Here is a 27,893-nt window from a genome sequence, read left to right as displayed (position 1 = left end):
GGCATGAGTCTTATTTTCCACATACATACTTTGTTTTTACTGTATATATAAAATCTTTTATAATTTTAGGCACAAATATTTTACAACATATTCAGGAAATGTACCATAATTTCTATCAGCTATTAAATTACCCTCAAATTATACAAATACTTGTAAAAGAATATTTGGGTCGTCTATATTGAAAATGAAAAAAAACTATATAAAGTCTGAGCAGCGTGATCCAAACACTTTTAAAATACAAGTATTAATCTGAGAAAATCATATAAAGTAAAATTGATATGTAACATTTAAAAAGTTATAGAAAATCAGAGAATAATCATGGATATTCTGGAATCAACCAAATACTTACATCATGCAAGTTATCAAGAAGTTTTGTAAGTTGATAGAAACGCTGTGAGCTAGACACAACTCCTTTTTGCCTCAAACCAATTGCCTTGATGAGCTCTCTAATGTAGCTTGACCTCATCTCCTCAAACTGGGTTTGACTTCGTAGTCCTTCCAAAGGAACTGTAAGAAGACAATTAAAAGTGGCAGTTCTGTTTAAAAAGATGACATTAACAACTTATAACACTTATTTCTAAAATATATAAAGATTTCTTCTGATATATGACTCTAGAAAAAAAACACCTTATATAGGAAAGAGATCATGTTATTGATAGTATCAGGACATATAAACTTCTAGTTCACTGGAAGAATATAAGAACTAATAGGTATATTAAAGAACACTTCAGCTGACCTATTTTAGACCTGTATCAATGGATTTTGCATTTATCTTAGCGTTTGCTCAAAAGAGGACCTGGCCTTATTCTACATGCTTCTTGAATACTTGGTTTGATTTAGTTTACAGCTGCATGTAATCTGGGTCCTTTTTTTCCCCCTTCTTTTTAATGAACACTTGGATCTCTTAGTAAACTTTTGTCTTCTTTATATAAATCTCAAGTATTTGTCATTAAGATTTTTCCTAGACGATTTATCTTTTTGTTGTAATTTTAAAAATTGCCTCATTAAATTTTCTAATGCCTTCCTGCTGATATGGGAGAAAAGTATTAATATTTAAATATTTATCTTATATCCAGCCACTTTGTTACACAGGCATATCTTGGAGACATAGCTGGTTTGGTTCCAGACCACTGCAATAAAGGAAATATTGCAACAAAGTGAATCACATGCATCTTTTGGTTTCCCAGTCCACATAGAAGTTATGTTCACACTACACTAGAATGTATTAAGTGTGCAACAGCATTATTTAAAAAATGAACATACCTTAACTAAAAAAATACTTTATTGCTAGAAAACGGTAACAATCATCTGAGTCTTCCATGAGTCAAATCTTTTTGCTGGTGGAGGGTCTTGTCTAAATGTTGATGGCTGCTCATTGGTCAGGGTGGTGGTTGCTGAAGGTTGGGGTGGCTATGACAGTTTCTCAAAATAAGGCAAAAATGAAGTTTGCTGCATCAGTTGACTCTTTTGTGAATAATTTTTCTGTAGCATGCAATGCTGGCAGTTTGATGGCATTTTACCCACAGTAGAACTTCTTTCATAACTGGAGTCAATCCTCTTAAGTCTGGCTGCTGCATTATCAACTAAGTTTATGTAATCTTCGAAATCCTTTGTTGTCATTTCAATAATGTTCATAGCATCTTCACTAGAAGCAGATTCCAACTCAAGAAACCACTTTCTTCGCTCATCCATAAGAAACAATTCATCTTTCAAGTTTTATGAAACTAGTGCAATTCACTCATGTCTTCAGGTTCTACATCTAATTTTAGTTCTCTTCTTCTTTTCACACATCTGTAGTTATTTCCTCCACTGAAGTTTTGAACTCCCTCAAAGTCATCCAAGAGGGATGAAATAAATTTCTTCCAAACTCTTGTTAATTTTGCTGTTTTCACCTTCTCCTATGAATCATGAATGTTCTTAATGGCATCTAGAATGATGAATCTTTTCTAGAAGGTTTTCAATTTACCCAGATCCATCAGAGGAATCACTGTCTATAGCAGCTACAGCTTTACAAAATATATTTCTTAAATAATAAGACATGAAAGTGGAAAATTACTCTTTGATCTACGAACTACAGAATGAATGTTGTGTTAGCAGAAATGAAAACATTAATCTCCTTGCATATCTCCATAAGAGCTCTTGGCTGACTAGGTGCATTGTCAATGAGCAATAATATTTGAAAGTAGTATTCCTTTCTGAGCAATAAGTTTCAACACTGGATTAAAATATTCAGTAAACCATGCCGTAAACAGATGTGCTGTCATCCAGGCTTTGTTGTTCCATTCATAAACAGCAGAATAGATTGAGCATAATTCTTAAAGGCCTTAGGATCTTCAGAATGATAAATGAGCATTAGCTTCAGCTTCAAGTCACCAGCTTCATTAGCCCCTAACAAGAGAGTCAGCCTGTCTTTTGAAGCTTTGAAGCCAGACATTGACGTCTTCTCTGTAGTTATGAAAATCCTAGATGACATCTTCCTCCAATGGAAAGCTGTTTTATCTACCCTGAAAACCTGATTTTTAGCATAGATACTTTCAGAAGTAGCAATAATCATACCTAAATCTTTTGGATAACTTGCTGCAGCTTCTGTATCAGCACTTTCTGCTTCATCTTATACTTTATGTTATGGAAATGGCTTCTTAAATCTCATGAACCAAATTCTGCTAGCTTCAAACTTTTTTCTGCTCCTTCCTCACATTTTTAGCCTCCCTACTATTGAGGAGAATCAGGGCTTTCCCTCTGGATGAGACTTAGGCTTAAGGGAATATTGTGGCTGGTTTGATCGTCTATTCAGACCACTAAAACTTTCTCCATATCAGAAATAAGGCTGTTTTGCTTATCATTCATGTGTTCACTGGAATAGCACTTTTAATGTCCTTCAAGAACTTTTCCTTTGTATTTGAAACTTGGTTAGTCGCTTGGCTCAGGAGACCTAGTTTTTAGCCTGTATCAACTTTTGACATGCCTTCCTCATTAAGCTTAATCATTTCTACCTCAGACTTGCAACTCTTTCTTTTACTGGAACACCAAGAGGCCATTTTAAGATTGTTAGTTGGCCTAATTGTTTTTTTTTTTTTTTCTTTTGAGACAAGGTCTTGCTCTGTTGCCCAGGCTGGAGTTCAGTGGTACAATCTCAGCTCACTGCAACCTACACCTCCCAGGTTCAAGCAATTCTCCTGCCTCAGCCTCCTGAGTAGCTGGGATTACAAGTGTGTGCCATCATTTCAGACTAATTTTTGTCTTTTTGGTAGAGACAGGGTTTCACTGTGTTGACCAGGCTGGTGTTGAACTCCTGACCTCAAGTGATCTGCCCACCTCAGACTCCTACAGTGCTGGGATTACAGACATGAGCCACTGTGCCCAGCCTTGGCCTAATTCCAATATTGTTGTACCTCAGGGAACAGGGAGGAAAATTACTATTTCTTAAACCTATATTTATCCCATGCACCCCAATCAAAACTTGGTTTCCATTTCCCTAGAAAAAAAAAGGCCAGAGATACAAACTTATGAAAAACAAATAAGTTAATTCTTTGGTTTTTGAGTTTTCAGGATCTTGTACATAAAGGGGACTGTGAAGAGTAATTCTGGCAATTCAGTATATCTATGCAAATTTTTGTCAATTGAAAACTCCAGTATGTACATCTATATGTATATCTAGAACCTCTTTTTTTTAAAAAAATTGTATACATTTAAGGAATATCTGTGCAGTTTTGTTACGTGAATATATTGCATAGTGGTGATATCTGGGCTTTTGGTATAACAATCACCCAATAATGCACATTGTATCCATTAGGTAATGTCTCACCCCCCTCCTACCTTTCCAGCCTTCCAAGTCACCACTGTCAATTATTCCACACTCTATGCCCATGTACATGCATTATTTAGCTCCCACTTATAAGTGAGAACATGTGGTATCTGACTTTGTCTCTGAATTGTTTCACTTAAGATAATGACTTCCTGTTCCATCCATGTTGCTGCAAAAGACACATTTTCATTCTTTTTGATGTCTGAATAATATTCCATTTGTGTGTGTGTGTATGTATATGTGCGAATACATCACATTTTCTTTATCCTATTATCTGTTGATACACACTTGGATTGATTCCCTATCTTTGCTATCGTGAATAGTGCTACAATAAACGAGTGCAGGTATCTTTCTGATATAATGATTTCTTTTCCTTTGGGTAGACATCCAGTGGTGGGACTGCTAGATAGAATGGTAGTTATATTTATAGTTTTTGAGAAATCTCCATATGGTCTTCCATAGAGGCTGTACTAATTTTCTGGAGCTACTTCAAAGAGCAGTCATTTCAAACCTTCACAACTCTCTTTAAGGTTGCCAACAAATCCCTATTTCCCTCAGCTGTAAACATGAATGTAAATTTATTTTTTCTCAATTTGTTCATGGTAAATCCCTTTACTAAGGTTTTAGTGTAAATTTTTTTTTTTTTTTTTTTTTTTTTGAGACAGGGCCTTAATCACCCAGGCAGGAGTACAGTGGCGCAATCATGGCTCACTGCAGCCTTGACTTCCTAGGTTGAGGTGATCCTCCCACCTCAGCTTCCCGGCTACCTGGGACTACAGACACTTGCCACTACGCCCAGCTAAATTTTTGTATTTTTTTTTTTTAAGAGATGGGGTTTTGCAAGTTGCCTAGGCTGGTCTCAAACTCCTGGGCTTAAGCTATCTGCCTGGCTTGGCCCCTCAAAGTGTGATTAGAAATGTGACCCAATATATCTGGCCTTTAGTGTAATTTTGGTGAGAACAATGGTAAAAATGTTTGTTCAACCTACTGTCTATTCCTGGAGATTTATATTTTCATTTTTAATGGCAAATGAGAGGTTTAAGTTCATAACTACCAAATCATCAAAGTTTTACTTTGCCAATCTTCTTGCATTTATTTTATAAAAGGTATTTTCTACTTGAGATTGAAGATTATTTCTATTTCTTCTAGTTTGTTTTTTAATTGAGTGTTTACATTTAACTCAATTATCTGTTATTCAAGGATATAATTTGAGCTATATATCCAAACTGTTTTTTTTTTCCAAATATAAAACTATTTTTCTTAACATTTATTTGTTTCATACTCCTTGATTTGTGGTTTCCACTGTACTATTTATGTTCTAATATATACTTGTCTGATTTGCCCAAAAGTTCAGTATATCTCTTCTCCCATGCTGTATTAATTACAGTAGCTTTCTAATTCCATGCATGTTTTTATAATGCTTATCTATTTAGTTTTAAAAATAGATTTTCAATAGGTTTGTCAAATTCACCCTCTTCTCCCAAAATCTCATTAGAATCTTGATTAGAATCTGTGGAAAGCATAAGTACTATTCATTAAATAGTTTCTTTTTCTTTCTTTTTGTGAAGTGGCAAGTGGCTGAAAATCTTACTCTCTATGGCATGTGAGTGGAAGTTGTACGAATCTCACTTGCTTTTCTTACCATTGCTCTAGTGATCGCCTAAGTTTCTAAGTGACAACAATGAGCAGTGCCTCCCTGTTGATTAATTCCATTGTTGTTTAATCCCCCAGCATAATGTTGCCTATCCATAAACAGAGAATTATGTTAAGGATATAAGCCAATTTGGAAAATCTAGGACTCTGTGGCATAAGGGCTATAGGATTCATTCCTTCATGCAAAGAAGGGCAGGAGCTAATTACGGTATTATTAAATGTATTCCAGTGGACTCTCTGGGCTGGTTCCATGTGAATATTCTTTCTCCACTTGATGCTCTGTCACCAAATTAGGCTTGAAATTCCTCGTCCAAATAGGGTTCCCAAGAGAGTTATGTATTGATCCTTGTCTTTGCATAGATTCCATGAGGAAGCCTTCATTTTAGGGTTTAGCTTCCCTGCCCTTCCCTCCTGATCTGCACCCCCCAGCCATTTGAGATTTGTGTCTTAGAAAGAAGTCCCTGTAATGATGTTGCTGAGAAAGACCTTAGGCTCACCCTCGGCCTGAGGTCTTAGCTCCCTGTGGTTCTCACACAAATCACAATGAATCAAGGAAGCATCGGTTTGTACATTTGAGGGCTGATCCTGCCTATGCAAGGGTCAAAGCAGTTGCTTTTTCTTTCTTTTTAAACTTCCCACCCAGACCCTTGGGGATCCACTGAGGCAGAGGTAAGTATGTTCCTTGGATATAAGAAAAAGTGGAACGGATATTTGCCTGTCCTTCTGGTGATCAACGCAATGCTTTATAAAACATAATTTCCTCTTTCTTCTGGGCCTATAGCTAGGCTGTATTTCCCAGCCTTTCCTGCAGCTTAAGTGCCTTGGAATGTGGGTGAAGGTGATGTATGATAGTTCCAGATCTAGCCTTCAAAACCTCTCTCACTCAGTGCTCATTGCTAGTCACGTCCAATAGAGGTTTGCAAGCCACAAGGAAAGGGTGGAGCCACTGGCTAGAAGGAGCCTGGGCGTTTCTTGCTGACTCACTGGACTGTGTCTGTGATAAAGAAACCACTATTATATTAAGATGCTAACCTTTATAGTTACCTGTTTTAACAATTTATCTTGACATCACAAAAATAATTCTAAACAAAATTATGTATTTTATATAGTAAATACTTTGGGGATGGGGTGAGAGTGGTGGTAGAAAAGAGTATGGTTTGTGCTTATCCAATATTAATTGCAGTCGTGTATCACTGAATGATGGGGATATATTCTGAGAAATGTGTCCTTACACAATTTCATCATTGCGTGATTGTCACAGAGTGTACTCACACAAACCTAGATGGTATAGACTACTATACACCTAGGGCTTATGCCTAGGCTATGAACCTGTACAGCATGTGACTACTGAATACTGTAGGCAACTGTAACAGAGTGATAAGTGCTTGTGTATCTAAACACAGAAGGGGCATAGTAAAAATCCAATATAAAAGATAAAAATGGGACACTTGCATAGGGGACTTAACATGAATGGAGCTTGCAGGACTGGAAGTTGCTCTGCGTGAGTCAGTGAGTGAGTGGTGAGAGAATGTGAAGGCCTAGGACATTACTATACACTACGATAGACTTTATAAACACTGTGCACTTAGGCTATACTACATTTATAAAAATATTTTTATTTCTTTTATAATAAATTAGCTTTACCTTACTGTAACTTTTTTACTTTATAAACTCTAGTTTTTTAACTTTTTGACTCTTGTAATAACATTTAGTTAAAAACAAAAACACATGGTACAGTTCTCTTTCTTTCTTTCTTGTTTTAGAGACAAGTTCTAAAACAAGAAAGTTCTCACATGTTGCTTAGGCTGGACTTGAACTCCTGGGCTCAAGTGATCCTCCCAAGTAGCAGGGACTACAGGCACATGCCACCGTGCCTAGCTTTCTTTCTCTATATCTTTATTATATAAGGTTTACCTACTTCTAAATATTTTTTTTTTTTTTTTTGCTTAAACTTTTTTGTTAAAAACGAATACCCAAAACACACATTAGCCTAGGCCTACACAGAGTGGGAATCATCAATATCACTGTCATCCACCCCCACATCTTATCTCACTGGAAGGTCTTCAGGGGCAGTAACACACATGGAGCTGTCATCTCCTAGGATGACAATGTCTTTTCTGGAATCCCTTCTGACAGACCTACCTGAGGCTGTTTTGCAGTCAACTTAAAAAAGTAGAAGTACTGACTCTCAATAGAAAACTATAGTATAGTAAATACATAAACCAGTACGAGTTGTTTATTATCACTACCAAGTACTATGTACGGTACATAATTGTAGTGCTATACTTTATATGACTGGCAGCACAGTAGGTTTGTTTACATCAGTATCACCACGAACGTGTGATTAGTGCATTGTGCTATGATGTTATGATGGCTATAACGGGACTAAGCGATGGTAATTTTTCAACTCCATTATAATCTTAGGGAACCATTGTATATGTGTTCCATTGTTGATCAAAATACTGTTATGTGGCACATGACTATAGTTTACATTACTGAATTAGGTGAATATGAAAGAGTAATTAAATCATTTTATCTAAAATAAAAAGAAATTGATGAGGCTATTTAGTATTGTATGGTAGGTAAAAGACTTAAAAAATCGAGTAATTTTATTAATGTCTATAACAATATATTGGGTATTTCTTCTTTATACTTATAAGCCAAAATGTCTACCTCATATATAACTATATAATCATATTGTTTGCAACTTTTCTAATGAATTAAGAAACTAAATATCTTGCATTAAGTTACTTGAACTCACTTGTATTAAGAAGTAACAATACTTTCATACAGAGGAACTCTTCTTGGCTAACTTGAAGCTTGACAAACTCCTGTGGGATCTGCCACATGGTAAGGCATAATGAATAGAATGATGATTCTTTCATCCGCTGTCTTGCACCACACACAATACACAAAAGAAAAAGCAACAGGAAAAAAAAAAAAGTGTCTCAGCCAGTTTAGGTAATTTATCAGGGAATATGATTTTGGTAATTACCTTACATATTATTGAGTATGACTACACTTTTAATAAACAAACCCAATATTTGGAATTTTAAACATCTTCTGAACTTTTTACTATACTGAATTTTTGAGGTTAAGAAATCTTAAAATTAGAAAATTATATGAAATACACTGTGACCAAGATTAACATTGTTTCTCATTTTTATTATCACATTTTAAATATCTAAACCAAGAAAACAGAGCAGGGGTGTAGGAGTTGAGAATGTGGAGCTGAAGAATGCTTAGAAATGTTTTATTTACTTACAATTTATTTTCTCTGAAAACATATAATTATATAATTTTGTGTGCAATTAAACAGGAGAAGTCAGTTCAGAGAGCTTACTATATTTTGAACTTTTCCAGGGAAACATATAATGATACAGAAAAGAGTAAAAGAGGACATTGGCAAGCATTAATGAATGGACAAAGTTAAACACAAGTGCTGAAGGCTGAGAAAATTTAATTAAGGCATTTTCTCAACCATGTGTTGTTTTATAATGTCCACATTAGTCAAATGAAGCTAGCAAAAATAATGAAAAGAAAACTAGATTTTGACTCAAAAGAGAGAATGAATCTCACTGTCATTCAAATTATTTGGCAGATTATATAATTCTTCTGAGAGTCAGTTTTCTGAACTGTACAGTGAAGAATGCTGATTTCTTAATTATCTCAAGGAATTGTTGGATAAAATATAATGAAACATGAAAATTATCTAAAAACTGTAAAGACTTATAAAAATCTCAGTTATTTGGGATTTAAATATAAACTGGTCTTACTTTGTAAAACCACTGCTTTCAGTGTGAGTTATATACTTCTAAATCAGCATTCACCATTAGAACAATATAAACATTACCATGAAAAGATGCTTATTCAGTTAAAGGTTGTATGTAGAAAATCAATTGAAATTATTTAAATATAAAGCAAATTGAAATATTTATCTTTCAACTTTTAAAATAAATTGCCAGTCTAATTTGTCATGTACGAAGAAAGAGGTTTTTACTTTTTGAATGTAAGTCAATAACAAAAATATTTCTCATTTATTTTACGATTGTCATTAGTACCAAGCTATAAAATTTTAAATTGATAAATGAAACATTTAAGTTTATCTTTAAATATATTACTTGATACATTCTTGGTGTGTAAGAAATTTGGATTTGATACAACTATATTTTGAAACGAGAAAAAAGCTCCAAACATCAAATTACCATAAAATGACATTAATATCATCATATCAAGAACACTAAATATGTGATCATCTATTGAAATACAACTTTCAAAATTATCCTATATGTACACTTATAATAACAAAAACAACAAAAGTTACTACTTACTCATTCAGTATTAGATCAGGTGCAAAATACAGCATCTGCCCACTGACGTGTTTGTAGGATCTCCATCCTAGACCAAACACCATTAAGCTCATCCAAGAATACTGAATGAGAGTTATCTGGTCATCAATATGTAAGTTTCGAAAACCTACAAAACAAATTTAAAAATACAGTGACCATAAAAATGACTGGATTATATAAAAAATGTTGAAAATACATATAAATCTGAAAAATAGGTATAAGTAGGGTAATGTTTTCAATCTCAACATATTTTACAGTGAAAATCAGAAAACATTAATAAATAATACAGCCTAAAATATCAGCAACTTTGGAAGTCACTTAAAATCAGTCACTATGATTTAGCATTTCTGAGATTTTGCTAAGTGAATCCATTATCCATCCCTCATTCATGCAACACACATTTAATGAGAACCATTCGTGTGCCAGGCACTGTATAAAAATGAAGATGAGTAAGACTCAATCCTAGCCTCAAAAGAAGATCACAACTCAACAGGAGAAACAAGCACATGAGTGCTGGGGTAGAGAAGGCTACAAGGGAGTGCATCAGTCAATCTGGAGGGAAGTCAGGAAAAAATTTCCAGAAAAAAAGAGAAATAATGCCTGAATGGAATATAATCAGTTTGTTAAATCTCAGTTCTTTGGGATTTAAACATAAATTGGTCTTACTTTGTAAAACTACTGCTTTCAGTTGTGTTATATCTAATTTTCTTTTAACAACCCTTAACTACGTCTTGGGTAGATTCCACAGTCATTAGGTCACTTGTGTTCTCTGAAACTTAATGCAGTCTTGTTTTAAACTTCCATGTGGCTTAAGAGATTTAGAATCTGTGTGTGTGTGTATTGGGGGGTGTGGTGTGAATGCTTTGGTCTTTCATCCTCTTTTAGGCTGTTCCATGGTGTTGGTGGCAGAAGGATGGCAAGGAAAGGGCAAATGAATCTTGACTTAATCATCACAAGTCTCTCCATGTCTTCCCAATTCTCAAGGGAAGATCACCAACTCAACAGTGAGTAACTTAAACGTGGGAGAAACAAAGATGTGTTTGGAGATGTAGGCTGGGTCAGATCATCCAAGGTCTTGCATGTCTACTAAGGAGCAACGGGAGTGACATAGCCTTGCAATGTAGATAGATCCTTTTTAGTTATGTGGTAGGTGGATTCAAGGGAATAAGCCTGGAGTTAGGGAGGACAGTTGGGAGATACTGTCAAAGCCCAGGTGAGAGATGATAAAAACCTGAAGTAAGTCAACACATCGGAATTAAGAGGAGAGAGTGCATCAGAAAAATATTTAAAGGGAAAAATCAAAGACATTTGTCAACTGATTGTAGGTAGATGGGAAGAAGGAGGAATCAAATACATCTTTCAGTATTTTTCTTGAATGGTAGATGATGATAACAGCATTGCTGAGATAAAATAAAGGAGAAGAAACTTGCTAGGGAGAAAATAGTTTTGGATAGGATTCAGGGGTCAACATCCTGATATCAGCTGCACGTATGAATTAGAAGTATGGAGAGATATCTGGGCTAAAAATATTAATATAAACTTGAAAGTTATTTATATCTCAGTGTAGCTGAAACAATGAAAATGGATAATTTTTAAAATTAAAGGTATAGAGACAATGTTTTGCTGAGAACATCAACTACTTTCTAGAAAGGTATTTTAAAAACATCTATTTTCTCTAAAAATCCACGACATTCTCACAAATAATCTGTTTCAAAAGTAAAACCGAAGCAAAACTTAATTCATTAGCTATCAAGAGCAAAAGAAAGTTATTTCATGACAATGTTAATCATGTCAAGGTAGGTAGCAAAAAAGAAGGCTCTTCTCTTCATACACTTCAGATTGTCCCATCTTCATGTGAATAGTAGAAAAATTGCTCTTCTCTTCTTAGAATTCCTTAGCCTCAATAAGACTAAACACTCAAATGCATATTTATAATAAGAGATGCCATAGTGAGCATTTACCTTTTACTGAGAAGGGATGCTCTTCAGTGTCTAACTAAACTTCTTTTCTCCTTCCCACCTTTCCTTGCTCCCCTTCTCCCTCATTTCTTCCCTCACTCCCTTCCTCCCCTCCCTCCTTTCTTCCCTCCCTCCTTTCTTCCCTCCCTCCTTTCTTCCTTCCCTCCCTTCCTTCCTTTCCTCTCCTCCTCCCTCACTGCTCTCTAATACCTTCCTCCCTTCCTTCCCAACTTTCTTCCTCCCCTCCTTCTTCCTCTGTGTGGACAGAGTTCCCCACTGGTTGTAGTTTTGTGAGAGCAAGTGCCCTACCTTCCTACTTTCCCACTGAGAAAGCTGGGTAAAGCTTCTCCTTCTCTGGGCTTGGGGCATAGGTTTGGCCCATGGAACATACTTTAACAGGAATTTGAATCAGAAAATACTAAAGCAAAGACAAATATATGACTATTTATTCTTGATGGTGGTGGTGTCCAGATAATGAGAACCAATGGGAGGATTTGTGATGCTTGCTTTTTAGCCCTTCAGATGTGCCTTGGTTTCTGTCCATATTCTAAGCTTGTCCTCTAGCTTCTATTCAGTGAACCCCTGGTGTCCTTTCAGTAAATTATTTTTTTTCTTTTTCTTTTGTTTTTAAAAGGTGTTTTTGTTGTTGCTTGTGTGTTTTATAATTAACAGTTGATTTTTATTACTGGCATCCAAGAATCCTGGTTTACTCAGGTGCAGAAAGACTAAATAACCAGCCAAACATTTTTTTGGCTTGCAATTTTTATAATTTTTAAAATTTGCCTATGACTTAAATGTGTCTTCAAGTATAGGTCTACATAATAACTTTGAAAGAAAATTATAAAGCCCAGCACAGTAAATGTAATACATAAATGCTGCTTATAAGTCAAATATTTAACAGATACAAAAATGGGTAATTTTGTGATAAAATTTAGAATCATTTGACAAAAGATCAATGAATTGTCTTAATGTTTGAAGAAGAAGCCTTTCTAAAGGGAGGCACATATAAACGTCCCTATTGCTGATCTGTCTTCACAAGTTGGAAGGAATTCAGGACAGAATACCCAAGTTCCAGTCCTGGTTCTACCACTCACTAACAGCCACGTTGGAAACATCACTTATTATCATTGAATCTAAATTTCCTCATGAGTAAAATCACAATGACAATGATAACTAACTCAGTGAGTTGCTACGAGACAAATGGGATAATTATGCACATTGTAGAACACTATGGAGATATTTATTATTAGTCTATCAATGCAACAGAATTGTTCATTGGAGTAATACTGTATGAAATCCACCAGTCAGTCTAATGGGAAGTCTCTGATACTAAAACACAATGGCAGTAAAAAAATGTTAGGAGGCATTTTATACATTATAGAACCTATAAGAACTAAAGTGTAAATGTTAATAGTAGTGAAAAAATTTTAAAGATAAATTATGTGTGTGTTCTGGAATATACATTTTCCAGAATATATATTTTATGTTGTTATATATAACAAATTATATATTTCATATAATACAAAAAATGGGCTGGGCGCAGTGGCTCATGCCTGTAATCCCAGCACTTTGGGAGGCCAAGGTGGGCAGATCACGAGGTCAAGAGATTGAGACCATCCTGGTCAACATGGTAAAACCCTGTCTCTACTAAAAATACAAAAATTAGCTGGACGTGGTGGCGCACTCCTGTAGTCTCAGCTACTCGGGAAGCTGAGGCAGGAGAAGAGCTTGAACCTGGGAGGCTGAGGTTGCAGTGAGCTGAGATCGTGCCACTGCACTCCAGCCTGGCGACAGAGCAAGATTCCATCTCAAAAAAAAAAAAAAAAAAAAAAAAAAAAAAAAGGCTCACAGAAAGTTACTTAGTTTTAATTAATCAGATGTATCAAAACATTAACTGAGAGTTCACAATAATCTCCACAAATACATTTATTATTCTCTATATCTTTCTTGGTGAACTTTATAACTTTCTAAAAAAGTATAATATTTAAATATTTGACTTAACTATGCTATAATTTTTCACTTCAGGCATTTGTTTTATGTTAACCTTTGAATAGTTTTAAACATTTAAACATTTTAGAAAATTATATAACAATTAAATTGTTCTTTATCCAAAAACAGATCCTGTCCACATTTACATGTTCACATTCACTTTATCCTACTCCTACTTTTTGTTTTTGTCTTTTGGCTTTTTTCTTTGTTTTCACATTCTGGGACTAGAAATCAAGGCTTACTTTTATTTTATTACAACATTAAAGGCAAATCTTATTATAATAACTTTAAATTTATAAAATTACCAATATTTATATCAGAAACTACATTTCTGTTTGACAGAATGGAATAGAACTCAGAAAATAACCTTTATTTACTTCACCTTTTACAGTGCTTATCTGTGATAAATGTACAATGTTAAATTGACTTGAACATGCCTAGTATAGAAATGCTATTTTTTTCCTTATTAACTGTAATGTCATTCGTTACTTTATGCTGAAACAAAGACGGGAACACTGAGATCAAATTCCCAATGATGATAATGATCAGGCAAACTTAGTACATTTGAGATGACCAAAATGAAAAACCTTCACATAGAGAAGTGATGGATTATCACTAATTGTGTTTAACAAATGTTAAAAAAAATATACTCTTTTCCTTTTAAGTGACTTGACCTGATAATTTCTGACAAAAGACCTGTTACAGCTGTCCAATTTTAGCTTAAAGAATTAACAGAAAGTGTATAGTAAAGAGATGGCCGGGGCTGGGTGTGGTGGTTCATGCCCATAGTCCCAGTGCTATGGGAGGTGAGGCAGGAGAGTCACTTGAGGGCAGGAGTTGGAGACCAGCCAAGACCCAGTCTCTACAAACCAATTTAAAAAAGCCTGTCCAGGTGTAGTGGTGCACACCTGTAGTGCTGGGGAGGCTGAAGTTACTGGGGAGGCTGAAGCAAGAGGATGGCTTGAGCCTAGGAGTTCTAAGCTGCAGTGAGCTATAATCATGCCACTGCACTCCAGCCTGGGTGAGAGTGAGAGCCTATCTCAAGAAAAAAAAAAAAAAAAGACAGCTTGTATGACATACTAAGTTCCCCAGTCTTACTCCCAGAGTTCTGATAAAATATGTAGGTTTTGGTTTTGTAAAAAATGTCATGTAATTGAAACAGATAATCTACGACAACAATGGCAGAGCATTAAATATCTCAGCACCTTCTGACACAAAGCATCAACTTTCATTTCAACAAGTATCAATGTTGAGAAGCACAAAGAAGCTTCAATACTACAAGTATAACCACCAACGTATGTTTGATGATTTATTCTGAATAAGAACTTAATGTCTAACAACTTAAGGTAGTATAATTCTTTGCATATCAATTCTGTAAATTAAATTTCTATAAATGTTCTTTAAGCACCTATTTGGGAGGAAGCATTATACTTGCAATTAGGATCAAGATTAGAAAGATGCTGTTTCTGCCTTTAACACTATAGGCTTGTGAGACAGAGAGAAAAGTAGAACACAATTGTAACTCAGAGTCATAGTGTTAGGGTTAACAAGCACAAAGGAGACAAGGGAGGGTACAGGGTTTCCTCACCCAGTCTAGGAAGGCTCAGAGAAATCTTCCCAGAGGAAGTGACAAGTAATGCGAATCCTGAAAGACAGTTACAGGTCAGTCAAAGGAAGATGTGGGAAAAGAGATGGGCTGCCAGGTAGGAAAAATAATATGGGCAAGAGAAGGAGGCTAGAATTTGATCAAACAGCATTTAGGGAACTAGATCTTAGAGTCGTGTGAAGAGGAATGATGAGAGAGAACACTGCAAATTCAGGAGCCAGATCACAGAAAGCCCTTGCATATTGAGGCTATGGAGTTTGGATGCTATTTGGAAAAAGAAATGGAAAATATGATTGATTATAATTGTTTTAGAAAAATGATTCTGGGGGGTAGAATAGAGGATCATTTGGGGACCATGTGAAATTGATGGTAATAGAATCAGTCAGGAGGCTGCGACATGAATCCAAGTAAAAAAAGATAAGGACCAAACTAAGGGAAGTCGCAACAGAAGTAGCATGTATAATGCATCATATATTTAATAAGTGGAGTTGATAGAATTTGACAATTTATTGGATAAGAGGTGAAGGAGAAAGTGAGTCAAGGATGACACCAAGAATTCTGGCTGAGGTGCCATTTCAAGATATTGAAAAAGGCCTTAGGTTTATGGGGTCACGTTGACTTGGAAATCATCTGGGTGGAGTTGTGTAATAAGCAGTTGAAAGTTCAGTAGTTTTGTAGAGGGTCTGGCTAATACTATGTATTTAGGAGTCATCACAATATAGTGGTAGTTGAAGACAAGACTATGAATGAGCTTATGCAGACTGTGTAGAATGAGAAATGACTGGAAAAGATAGAACTCAGAACACAAATTTATAGTGTGGGTGGAAGAACAAATCCACACAGGAGTCAGGAAGTGTACATAGGGAGAGAAACATATCTACCTGGAAGCGAAGTGACAAATGCCTAAGCAAGAGTTTTAGCAAGAAATAGTTACTTTGCCAATAGTCCCAGATGTAGGTGAAACACATTAAGGGCTGGAAATATTCATCTGATTTGACAAGTAAAAATTTGTGTTGCCATTGGCAATCATAATTTCAGTGGAATAGGATGTGAGAAAAACAATTTTTTAGTCTTTATCAACACATTTATTAAGGCCTTTACTCTCAGTATGCTACTCTCATTTCTTTCTCACCATTTTTTTCTGGACAGCAATAATTTAATTTACTCTTCTGATTCGGGAAGGAAGAGAAAAAGATCCTTTGTCAAGATGCAATGACTGTCACTGACTCAAAAGTTGTTTTGGCATGCTTCAAAAGCAGAAAAACGAGACAAAATACTGTTCCAATATTCTGATACTAATAATTGCAAGTAGTCTGGTGAAATGACACAAATAAAGTATGTCCTAAAAAGTGCAAGGCTTAAAAATGTCAAAGCATTGACCTAAATGGAGTTTTCACTAAATTAACTGAAATATCAAGACAAAATTTGTGCAACAGAAATGTTTCCCTCATACCCCCTCTGTCACATCAATTTCACTGCAATGTATTGACGTACAGGATGAGGACAATTTAAAGGTGATACTGAATTGTGAATTAGTACTTTTAATTTAAACTCTAACATCTACAGTAATTTTTAAGACCATCCTTGATCAGCCTATAACTTATACCTCTAAGTTTACTTTCCATTATTCAGTTCAAAATAAATTTATTGTCAATGGTTTCTTAGCATTTGGGTGATTAAATTCCCTGAAGGCCAGTACTTACTGTAGCAGTGTCTGAGGGACCGTATGTACAAATGTGTTTTCTCAATCCGTAGCTACTAAAAGCTTTAATTCCTATCCTATGGGGAGACTGTATAAAATTTTTGATGTTACTAAGGGAACCCCACACTTGAAAAGGTTGAGAACCATTAATATGCTGGTTTAATGTATTATTCACCAAACCTATCTCATGCTTTTCTTATTTCAGCCATACTGTTCCTTCTATCTAGAATGCTTTCTCTTATCATGATTTATCAGTCTTGTTTCTCCTGCGAGATGCAGTTTAACTGACATTTTTGTCTCTGAAGTCTTCTTTAGTCCTTGAAGCCAAAAATGTTCTTCTGCCCCCCCACCCTTTCATTATATCTGTATCTTATATCACTTTCACATAACACTATAGTTATTTGGGTATCTTCTCTTTCTCACATTGGATTGAATTTTCCTTAATAGAGGGACTATGTCTTGTTCATTAAAAAATTCAAATATAGTTTTGCTCTACATTTCAAATAAGCAAATATTGCTGACTGAAGCTACAGATAAAAGTCAATGTAAAATCATTCATTGGCAATGCATCCTAAGAAATGTTTTCTAAATGTGCTGACATAAATTTAGAGCATCTTGCAAGTCTCTATTAAAGGAAATGGGGTGGGGCGCGGCGGGTCACGTTTGTAATTCCAGCACTTTGGGAGGCTAAGGCAGGCAGATCACTTGAGCCCAGGAGTTCAAGACCAGCCTGGGTAACACAGTTAAACCCAATTTCAACTAAAAATTAAAAAATTAGCCAAGGAAGGTGGAGCATGCCTTTAGTGTCCCAGCTACCAGCTAATCAGGTGGCTGAGGTGGTAGGATAACTTGAGCCCAAGAGGTCCGGGCTGCAATGAGCCAAGATCGTGCCACTGCGGTCCAGCCTGGGCAACAGAGTGACACCCTGTTTCAAAAAAAAAAAAAAAAAAGAAAAGAAAAGAAAAGAAAGAAAAAGAATACATTTGAAATATTTTTGAAGAAATATAAACTACCATTATTATAACAGATCCAAGATAATGGAAGAGCATAGACAAAGGAGAAATGAGAAAGCCCTGACCAGGCAATAAGAATTCTCAGGGCACTTGCAAATATATGCCTAGGTGTCTTCATAAATGCTGTCACCTTTGTTATAATGGTCATTCTGTATCAGATCTTAATGTGACTTCCCGAATACAGTTTCCTATTGTGAAAGAATGATCTGATCTGTTAATATATATTCCTAGCAACATAAGTATTATGTATATTTATATTGTGTGTGTGCATGCGTGTGTGTGTGTGTGTGTGTGCGTGTGTCACTGTAAATAAGCAAGTTAGTTGACATTCTGGCTTATTAGTGAGGCTCACTTAAAAAAGTCTGTCTTCCACAGACTTACATTGCACATGAGTGAATGAATGAAATAAATTTCTTTTACATGCAAAACTGATGACCAGATGCTAGGATGTGCTGCAGCAAAATGCATTCACACCATGAGCCCAGCCTTGTGGCTTTTCTTTCTAAACCACTGTTTAATTATTAGATATTGCACACAGCAGGTACATAATAGACATTTATTGAGTGAATAAGTGAATAAAAACTGTACGCTTATTTAAAGTCAATTGAAATCAGTTTTAAGTAGCTAATGATACTAAATTACTTTCTATACATGTATCCTTCCAAGTCCTTTCTCAGAGGTCAAATAGTCACTCTAGTTCACTGGCCATTTTCATAATTCATTCAGTAGTGCTATTCCCAAAATGCAAACCATGAAAATATGGTTTTAAAAGTCCACAGGCCACAAGACACTTTGATAATCTCAATGTTTCCCTGTTTGCAATTAATGGAAACAGTATAGGTAATACTAGTGTTGCCAGTATTCTGATTTGCTAAACAAAAATTACATTTTGCAGCATTAAAAAAGTTGCCACCAAATTCAATGTAAGAGTTTTCTCTCATTCCTTTTTGAGCCTGTGTGGGGGTCAAAAAATTCTGACAGATAACTGTTTCCAGTTAAAAAGGTCACTTAGCTTTTATCCAAAGTGAATAAGTCATCTTTTCAAGTATAACTGGTTATTTTCTAACATTGCCAGCTGATGCTAGAATCTTTTTAAACAGTAAAGTACCTCCAAAATTGCGAACAAAAGGCATATAAACTATATCAACAAAAATCAAAGAAATCATATTTTCCAAATAATAGAACAATGGAGAAAAATTAAACACATGTTTAAACACTCATTTTTAAATAGAAAAAGTTCATCAATGCTATTGGGTTATTTTTATTTATTAAAGCTCTGTCAAGTTTGCTAACCACTATGTGATAAATCCTAAACATTCAGAATGTTCAAAAAATTATTATCTGTTTAAGGCCTTTTAGTGAGACTGAAGTCAGTAAGAATCTGGGCATTTTGATTTTTCTGTAAAATTACCTCATCTCCACTAGAACACTGAATTCCATTAACTTTTCTTAGTATGTATTTTTTTAAAAGATTCAACAAACAGGTATCTATTTTTCTTTCTGTTTCATGTAATTGAATTTTCAGTAACAATTCATCTATTGTATTTCAAACCTTTCAGGTAGAATAATAACTGAGAGTTATATTAAGGCGAATTGGGAAGAAATTCTTTTTCTAAAAGAGCCATTGAATTTACTTGGGGACTAAAAGGATATAATATGTTTAATTCTTGATCAGATATTAGGAAAATAATTTGGTCTATAGCAGTACAAGGGTATTACTGATGTGAAGAGAATGTAGTTTTTTAAAAAGTTCTATTCTTAATTATTGGAGTAATGCCTTCACAAACAATTGCTATACATGTATTCTCCTGGCTCTGCAGTCTAAGATTTAACCAAATGAGAATTTCATCCTTGTTATTCTTTCAAGTACTTGGCTCCTACAGAGCTGTGGTGAGGGAGCAAAAATAGCTGATAAGTAAAGTGACTGAAATTCTTCTATGATGATATAATCCAAGTTCTCTCTGTTGCTGGGTGATATACTCCCTTTGTCTGGGTAAAATTAGAGGATTAGTGACTAGAGATTCTTTTCTCTGTATGCTATTTTTTTTTAAAGTAATTTATGTTTAGGAATTTTGTTTTCTCCATTTACTTCTGATACCTTACTGTACTCTGAATACTATTTTGATTTGTTATATGACTTTATACATTGTTTTATTTTCAACCAAATAAGGTTGGTTGAATTAAGGTTTAGAATAGATGGGGCATTTATAAAAAATGGTCAATTTATCATTTCTGAGCTACCGTAATATCTGTGGTTGAACACGTAAACCTAAGCTATTTCTTATTAGCATAAGTTTAATGTATGCAATTTCTGACTCATCAGTAAGACTCAATGTGTTCTCTATTTGTTTACATTTCTGCAACACATATTAGGGTCCCAAATATTTTGAACTGCTGAAACATATACTATCACACACTGTTTTATGTTGTAGTTAATTTACTGCATAGAGTGTTTTAACAATCTACTAATACAACAAACATAGTACATTTTTTATTACATGCTGTATATAAAAATTATTATTACCTGGCAACAATTTAGACCACTTGACTACTGAAAGAAGTTGCCTCTCGCCTAGTTGATTAAGACTTGTCAGCAAAGAACTGGAGGTGTCAGGTTTTGAGTTGTCATGTCCTGCATAGATCACATCTGGTTCAATGCTCACTAACAGGTTGATCAGTGGTGGAATCAACTGTATGTCTTGACCTGGTGGAAAAGTGAATCTCTGGCTTAGGGCTTGGCTTTCATTTGGAATGCCCACTGGCTGTGGGAGAGCAACAGCATCTAGTGCTCTCATAACTCTGACTTTATTGAACTTTTTAAATTTTCGACCTACAGAGAAGAAAAAAAAAGGAGGTTCATGTAAATATATAGAAACTCCATATCCCAGTATAATATTATTTTTCCTAAATCTTAGAATCATCACATTATATATTTTAGCATCAATCGAATGAAATGAAATAGAATAAAATTAAAACATGTGACGCTTGATTAAAAAAAGTTTAGGCCTCAGACTTGGATTAAATAATTAATTACATCAACAATCACTGGGTGGGTGGGGTGTGGGTAATTATACCAGTATTCTGCAGGGGTTATGGAGCTGTGTAGGAGAAGATATGAAAAAAAAGACAAACAGTTTTAGTAGAGACTAAACTCAGTATTGGTCCATATTCTGACAGAACAGTCTTCCAAAAGCTAATGCTACACACTACATTAACTGAAACTTAGTCTATAGTGGTTGTTAAATCTTCTTTGGGGCTTTATTCTTTTAAGAATATGTTAAAAGAAAAGCATTTGTTTGCCAGCCACACAAAATCTTTTTATACAATTTCAGTGGGTTCATTGATATCTTAAAATCAATCCAGCTCTACTTTTATGAGATCTAAGACTCAAAATTAATAAACCTTTTTCTAAATTAATGAAAGAGGAAGTTTACACCCATGCTGGTCAGATCACATTTGTATTTCTGGATGATTTCTAGAGTTTCTACTTTGATGAATTCTGATATGTTAGGGGAAAAAGATGGATGGTGAGATGAATAGAATCTGCTTTATGATAAATGATTGAAGGAGAAAAAGATGCTTATTTGGGCTGCTGGTAGTTCACAGATGCCTTGAGGAGAATTAGAGGAAGTTCTGGTGATGTGATATCAGGCTGGATTCAGCCCCACCTGCTTTGTGCCAGGCAAGGGCTACTTATCAGTGTGAAGTGGCTGTTTAGCCAAGGGAAGGCTGACACCTGCAATTATCTAAGCAGAGGTTACAGTCTGCTGGCTCTAGTATCAGATCATGCCCACAGATATGTTTTGTTTGGCTCAGACAATGCTGACCAGAATTACGAGACCATCCGTGAATTACTTAGGTGGCAACAATCTGTTAAAGCTTAGTTGCAATGGTTGCCTTTGGATGGGGGCATGGGTATTCCAGTTTGTCCAGTTCCCTCCACAAACTGGTGGTACGCCAGTGGTCTCTTTTCTGAAGTCTTGTCACTCTAGCCACTTATTTACCTGGTCTCTGTAAACATTTGTCTCTGAGATTTCTGAACTCAGGGTATTGTCATAAAGAAAAAGGATCATACTTGTTCTATAAAACCCCAAGGAATGGCCAGGTATGGTGGCTCATGCCTGTAATTCCAACACTTTAAGAGGCCGAGGTGGGCAGATTACCTGAGGTCAGAAGTTCGAGACCAGCCTGGCCAACATGGTGAAACCCCGCCTCTATTAAAAATACAAAAATTAGCTGGGTGTGGTGGTGGGCACCTGTAATCCCAGTTACTCCAGAGGCTGAGGCAGGAAAATCACATGAACCCAGAAGGCAGAGGTTGCAGTGAGTCAAGATCATGCCATTGCACTCCAGCCTGGGTGACAAGGGAGAAACTCCATCTCAAAACAAACAAACAAAAAAACAAAAAAAAGCCCCGACAGGTTGAGCTAGAACTTGTAGGAGATGGGAAAACAAAACAATTGCCATGGTTAGAAACAAAGGGGATTCAAAATTATTTGCAGAGATCAAATGAGCTTTCTGGGGGAAGGAATGAGTCACAAAGGGAAGGGAAGGAACAGTTACAGAGTATAAGGAAGGGAAGGAACAGTTACAGAGTATATGGTATATGCCAGGAACTGTGTGTGTGTGTGTGTGTTGTGTCTAAGGGAAGAAAATGTTAAGAAGAGGGCTAAAGTTTTCCTGTCCTTGACTATAATCTTCAACAAAGGCACCACCTGTTTGTCATCTTTATTTTCTCCAGTGTCTTTTGGCAATACATGTCTGCTAAATGAATGAAAGAATACAGTACTGTCTTTTCCATCTTCCACTCTGAATATCTTGTCTTTATTATCTATTATTTATTAGTTGTCTCTCATTCCAGCTGATGGATGAGGTTTTAAGGGATTGAATCAGAAGCAGAGGTAATGATTTGGGGGAGGCTTAGGGGGAATATAGCCCCATGTGGAAAATATTTTCTTTGTGGCCAATCTACAGTATGGCTACCCCTGTACTCTGCCTTCCCTCCTGTTACAGTTCATATTCCTGACATTTCAGTACCAAATCTTAGTCCTTGTCACCCACTCAGGGACTTTTCTCTGAAATCATCTGCCCTCTTGTCTGCATCCTCTAATAGTCCCTCTCACACATAATCTATTCCGTGGAGAAACATCACTCTCTCCATTTCCTCTCCTCCAATTCTCCCTTGAACCTTCTCCAGTCAGGTCATTCCTCTCCTTATCCCAACCAAATTATTCTTGGCAAGGCCTTCAAAGATTTCCAAATGTCAAAAAACAATGGCCAATTCTCAGTCCTGGACTTAACCCGGGTAAGCACTTAACACACTGATCATTTCCGTCTTCTTTTAACGCTCTTATTCATTTGGCTTCCACATATTTCATTCTTGTAGTCACTCTTTCAGTCTCTCTGTCTAGCTGTTTTTCATCTTCTCCACTTCTAAATCTTTGAGTACCCTGAGCTCAGTCCTCAGACTTCTCTTAGATAACTATGCTCTCTTTCTAAGTGTCTGCACCTAGTTCTATGTCTCTAATATCATCTAGACATTAATGATTACCAAATTTGCAGTCCTAGTCCCAGCTTTTCCCAAAAACTCTAGACTCAACTATCCAGCTGTATTCTCAGCATCTCCACTTGTATTTCTTTCTTTCTTTTTTTGTTTTTTTGTTTTTTTGAGACGAAGTCTCACTCTGTGCCCAGGCTGGAGTGCAGTGGCGCGATCTCAGCTCACTGCAACCTCCGCCTCCCAGGTTCACACCATTCTCCTGCCTCAGCCTCCCAAGTAGCTGGGACTACAGGCGCCCGCCACCATGCCCGGCTAATTTTTTGTATTTTTAGTAGAGACGGGGTTTCACCGTATTAGCCAGGATGGTGTGGATCTCTTGACCTCGTGATTCCCCCGTCTCGGCCTCTCCACTTGTATTTCTAACAGACCCCTCAAATTAATATGTCTAGAGCAGAACTTTGATGCATTGGCCCAAACATGCATCTTCCAGGTTTATAACTTCATCTACACCTGCTCTAGCCCCAAACTCTAGAGTCATTATTGATACCTCACTTATTTTCTCACCTCATATCTAATACATCAGCAAATCTGGTGGATAACGATGAAAATATAACCCAAATTCAAATCCCTGTTTCCACTGCTTGCACCATAATTTACATCCCCACAATCACAGTTGGACTACTGTAACATACGCTGGCTGGTTTCCCAGCTTTTGTTTTTTGTAGCCTATTTTCTATACAACTTTAAAGACTTAAATCAGACTATGTCATTCTTTGCTTGAATTTTCAGTGACTCCTGATCCTGCTTAGAATGAAGTTAAAATTCTTATCAGGCTCTACAAGGCCCAATTTACTCTTGCATAGTCTCTCTTCTGTTCTCCCTCATGCTCCCTTCATATTGATGCCCACCTTGCCCCTGAAGTGTGTTTCTGCCTTGGGGTCTTACACTGACAGTTTCCTCTGCCTGAAATGATTTTTTCCTTGGATATTTGCATGGCTTGCTTCCTCACCTAATTTATATTTCTTCATATCACCTTACCAGATAGCTTGTTCTTGTCTATCCTATAGATATTTATAACATACATATCCAGAATATACAAAGAATTATTACAAATCAGAAAGAAAAGGCACGAACAGATATTTCACAGAGGAAGAAAAATATAGACAACAAAACACAACGATATGACTGACCTCATTAGTAACCAAACAAATGCAAAGTAAGACCACAATGAGACATTATCTACCTAAAATGGCAAGGACACAGAATACAGGAACACACAAAACAATAAAGAGCTGCCATGGAGTGTAAACTACCACTTTAAAAACAATCTAGCCTTATCTAGTAAAGCCCAACATGAGCATGTATTACAATCAGAAATTTCATGCCCAGGTGTGCAGGTTACCTATAGAAACTCTCACACATGAACCACCAGAAGACATGTGCAATAATGTTCACAATTGAACTGTAGGTAAAGTACAGCAAATATCAAGTGGAAGCACATGTTAATACATGAGAATAAATAAATGGGAGATATTCATACAATGAAATCATACAGTATAGAAAAAAAACCAGAATAATACAAATCAAAACAAAAAACACACAAATATAATATTAGGCAGTAAGATCAAATTGCATAAATATACATACCATTTCTATGGAGTAGAAAAAATATCTCAAAACTAAAAATCTATTGGTGAGAAATACATAGATATTAAAAAATACTATAGAATAATATAAGAAAATGACCAACTCCAAATTAAAGATATAGAGGTTTCTGGAGAAAGGGAAAGAGGAAAGTGATAAATATGCAATCAGTTTCAAGTGTAGTGAAATATTTATATTTTCCTAAGCCAACTGAGTCCAGAGGTGGATATTAATCATATTGTTTCTATGTCATTTGCTTTATATGCATTTTTTGTATGACCAAAATATTTTATATTAAAAAGTATGGCTTATTCTTAGGATACAAAATCAATGTGCAAAAATCACAAGCATTCCTATACATCAATAACAGAGAAACAGAAAGCCAAATCATGAGTGAACTCCTATTCACAACTGCTGCAAAAAGAATTAAATGCCTAGGAATACAACTTAAAAGGGATGTGAAGGACCTCTTCAAGGAGAACTACAAACCACTGCTCAAGGAAATCAGAGAGGACACAAACAAATGGAAAAACTTTCCATATTCATAGATAGGAAGAATGTATATTGTGAAAATGGCCATAGTGACCAAAGTAATTTATAGATCTAATGCTATCTCCATCAAGATAATATTGACTTTCTTCACCAAATTCGAAAAAACTACTTTAAATTTCATATGGAACCAAAACAGAGTCCGTACAGCCAAGACATCCTAAGTAAAAAGAACAAAGCTGGAAGCATCACGCTAACTGACTTCAAACTATACAAGTCTACAGTAACCAAAACAGCATGGTACTGGTACCAAAACAGATATATAGACCAATGAAACAGAACAGAGGCCTCAGAAGTAACGTCACAAATCTACAACCATCTGATCTTTGACAAACCTGACAAAAATAAGCAATGGGGAAAGGATTCCCTATTTAATAAATGGTGTTGGGGAAACTGGCTAGCCATATGCAGAAAACAAAGTAGACCCCTTCCCTATACCTGATATAAAAGTTAACTCAAGATGAATTAAAGACTTAAACATATGACCTAAAATCATAAAAACTCTAGAAGAAAACCTAGACAATACCATGCAGGACATAAGCATGGGCAAAGACTTCATGACTAAAACAACAAAAGCAATGGCAACAAAAGCCAAAATTGAAAAATTGGATCTAATTAACTAAAGACCTTCTGCAGAGCAAAAGAAATTGTCATCAGAGTGAACAGGCAACCTACAGAATGGGAGAAAATTTTTGCAATTTATCCACATGACAAAGGGCTAATATCTAGAATCTAAAAGGAACTTAAACAAATTTACAAGAAAAAAAAAACATCAAAAAGTGGGTGAAGGATATGAACAGACACTTCTCAAAAGAAGTATGTGGCCAATAAACATGAAAAAAAGCTCATCATCACTGGTCATGAGAGAAATGCAAATCAAAACCACAATAAGGTACCATCTCACACCAGTTAGAATGGTGACCATTAAAAAGTCAGGAAACAAAGATACTGGAGAGGATGTGAAGAAATAAGAAAGCTTTTACACTGTTGGTGGGAGTGTAAATCAGTTCAACCATTTTAGGAGAGAATGTGGTGATTCCTCAAAGATCTAGAACCAGAAATACCATTTGACCCAGCAATCCCATTACTGGGTATATGCCCAGAGGATTATAAATCATTGTGCCATAAAGACACATGCACATGTATGTTTATTGCAGCACTATTCACAATAGCAAAGACTTGGAACCAACCCAAATCCCTATCAATAAGAGACTGGATAAAGAAAATGTGGCACATATACACCATGGAATACTATGCAGCCATAAAAAGGAATGAGTTCATGTCTTTTGCAGGGACATGGATGTCATCATGTAAATTCTCAGTAAATTAACACAAGAACAGAAAACCAAACACTGCATGTTCTCACTCATAAGTGGGAGTTGAACAATGAGAACACATGGACACAGGGAGGGGAATGTCACACATGAGGGCCTGTTGAGGGGTGGGGAGCTAGGGGAGAGATAGCATTAGAAGAAACATCTAATGTAAATGATGGGTTGTTAGGTGCAGCAAACCACCATGGTACATGTATACCTATGTAACCTGCACATTCTGCAAACGTATCCCAGAACTTAAAGTATTTAAAAAAAAAAAAAAAAAAAAAAAAAAGGTTGGGGGTTGCTGGCTGGCAAGATGGCCGAAAAGGAACAGTTCCAGTCTGCAGCTCCCAAAGAGATCAACACAGAAGGTGGGTGATTTCTGCATTTTCAACTGAGGTACCCGCCTCATCTCATTAGGACTGGCTAGACAGTAGCTGCAGCCCATGGAGGGCGAGCCAAAGCAGGGTGGGGCATTGCCTCACCCAGGAAGTACAAGGGGTGGGGAAACTCCCTCCCTTACTCACAGCCAAGGGAAGCTGTGAGTGACCATGCTGTAAGGAACAATGCATTCTGGCCCAGATGCTACGCTTTCCCCACAGTCTTTGCAACCCGCAGACCAGAAGATTCCCTCGGGTGCCCAAACAACCAGGGCCCTGAGTTTCCAGAACAAAACTGGACAGCCATTTGGGCAGACACTGAGCTAGCTGCAGGAGTTTTTTTCATACCGCAGTGGCACCTGGAATGCCAGTGAGACAGAACCATTCACTCCCCTGGAAAGAGGGCTGAAGCCAGGGAGCCAAGTGATT

General features: G+C 36.1%; 1 protein-coding gene across 3 annotated transcripts in view; it reads right to left on the bottom strand.

The window, feature by feature from the left end:
• PGR (progesterone receptor) overlaps positions 1-27,893 on the bottom strand; it is a 98,535-nt gene that overhangs the window by 11,943 nt on the left and 58,699 nt on the right. Inside the window, 4 exon segments of one of the 3 annotated variants that reach the window (NM_001164590.1) lie at positions 350-507; positions 8,220-8,350; positions 9,790-9,934; positions 20,600-20,905. In NM_001164590.1, the coding sequence (NP_001158062.1) occupies positions 350-507; positions 8,220-8,350; positions 9,790-9,934; positions 20,600-20,905 (740 nt within the window). 3 annotated transcript variants of the gene reach the window in all.

This window comes from Papio anubis, chromosome 12, assembly GCF_008728515.1.
Source record: "Papio anubis isolate 15944 chromosome 12, Panubis1.0, whole genome shotgun sequence".
Taxonomy (NCBI): Eukaryota; Metazoa; Chordata; class Mammalia; order Primates; family Cercopithecidae; genus Papio; species Papio anubis.
This window is presented reverse-complemented; position numbering and strand designations above follow the sequence as displayed.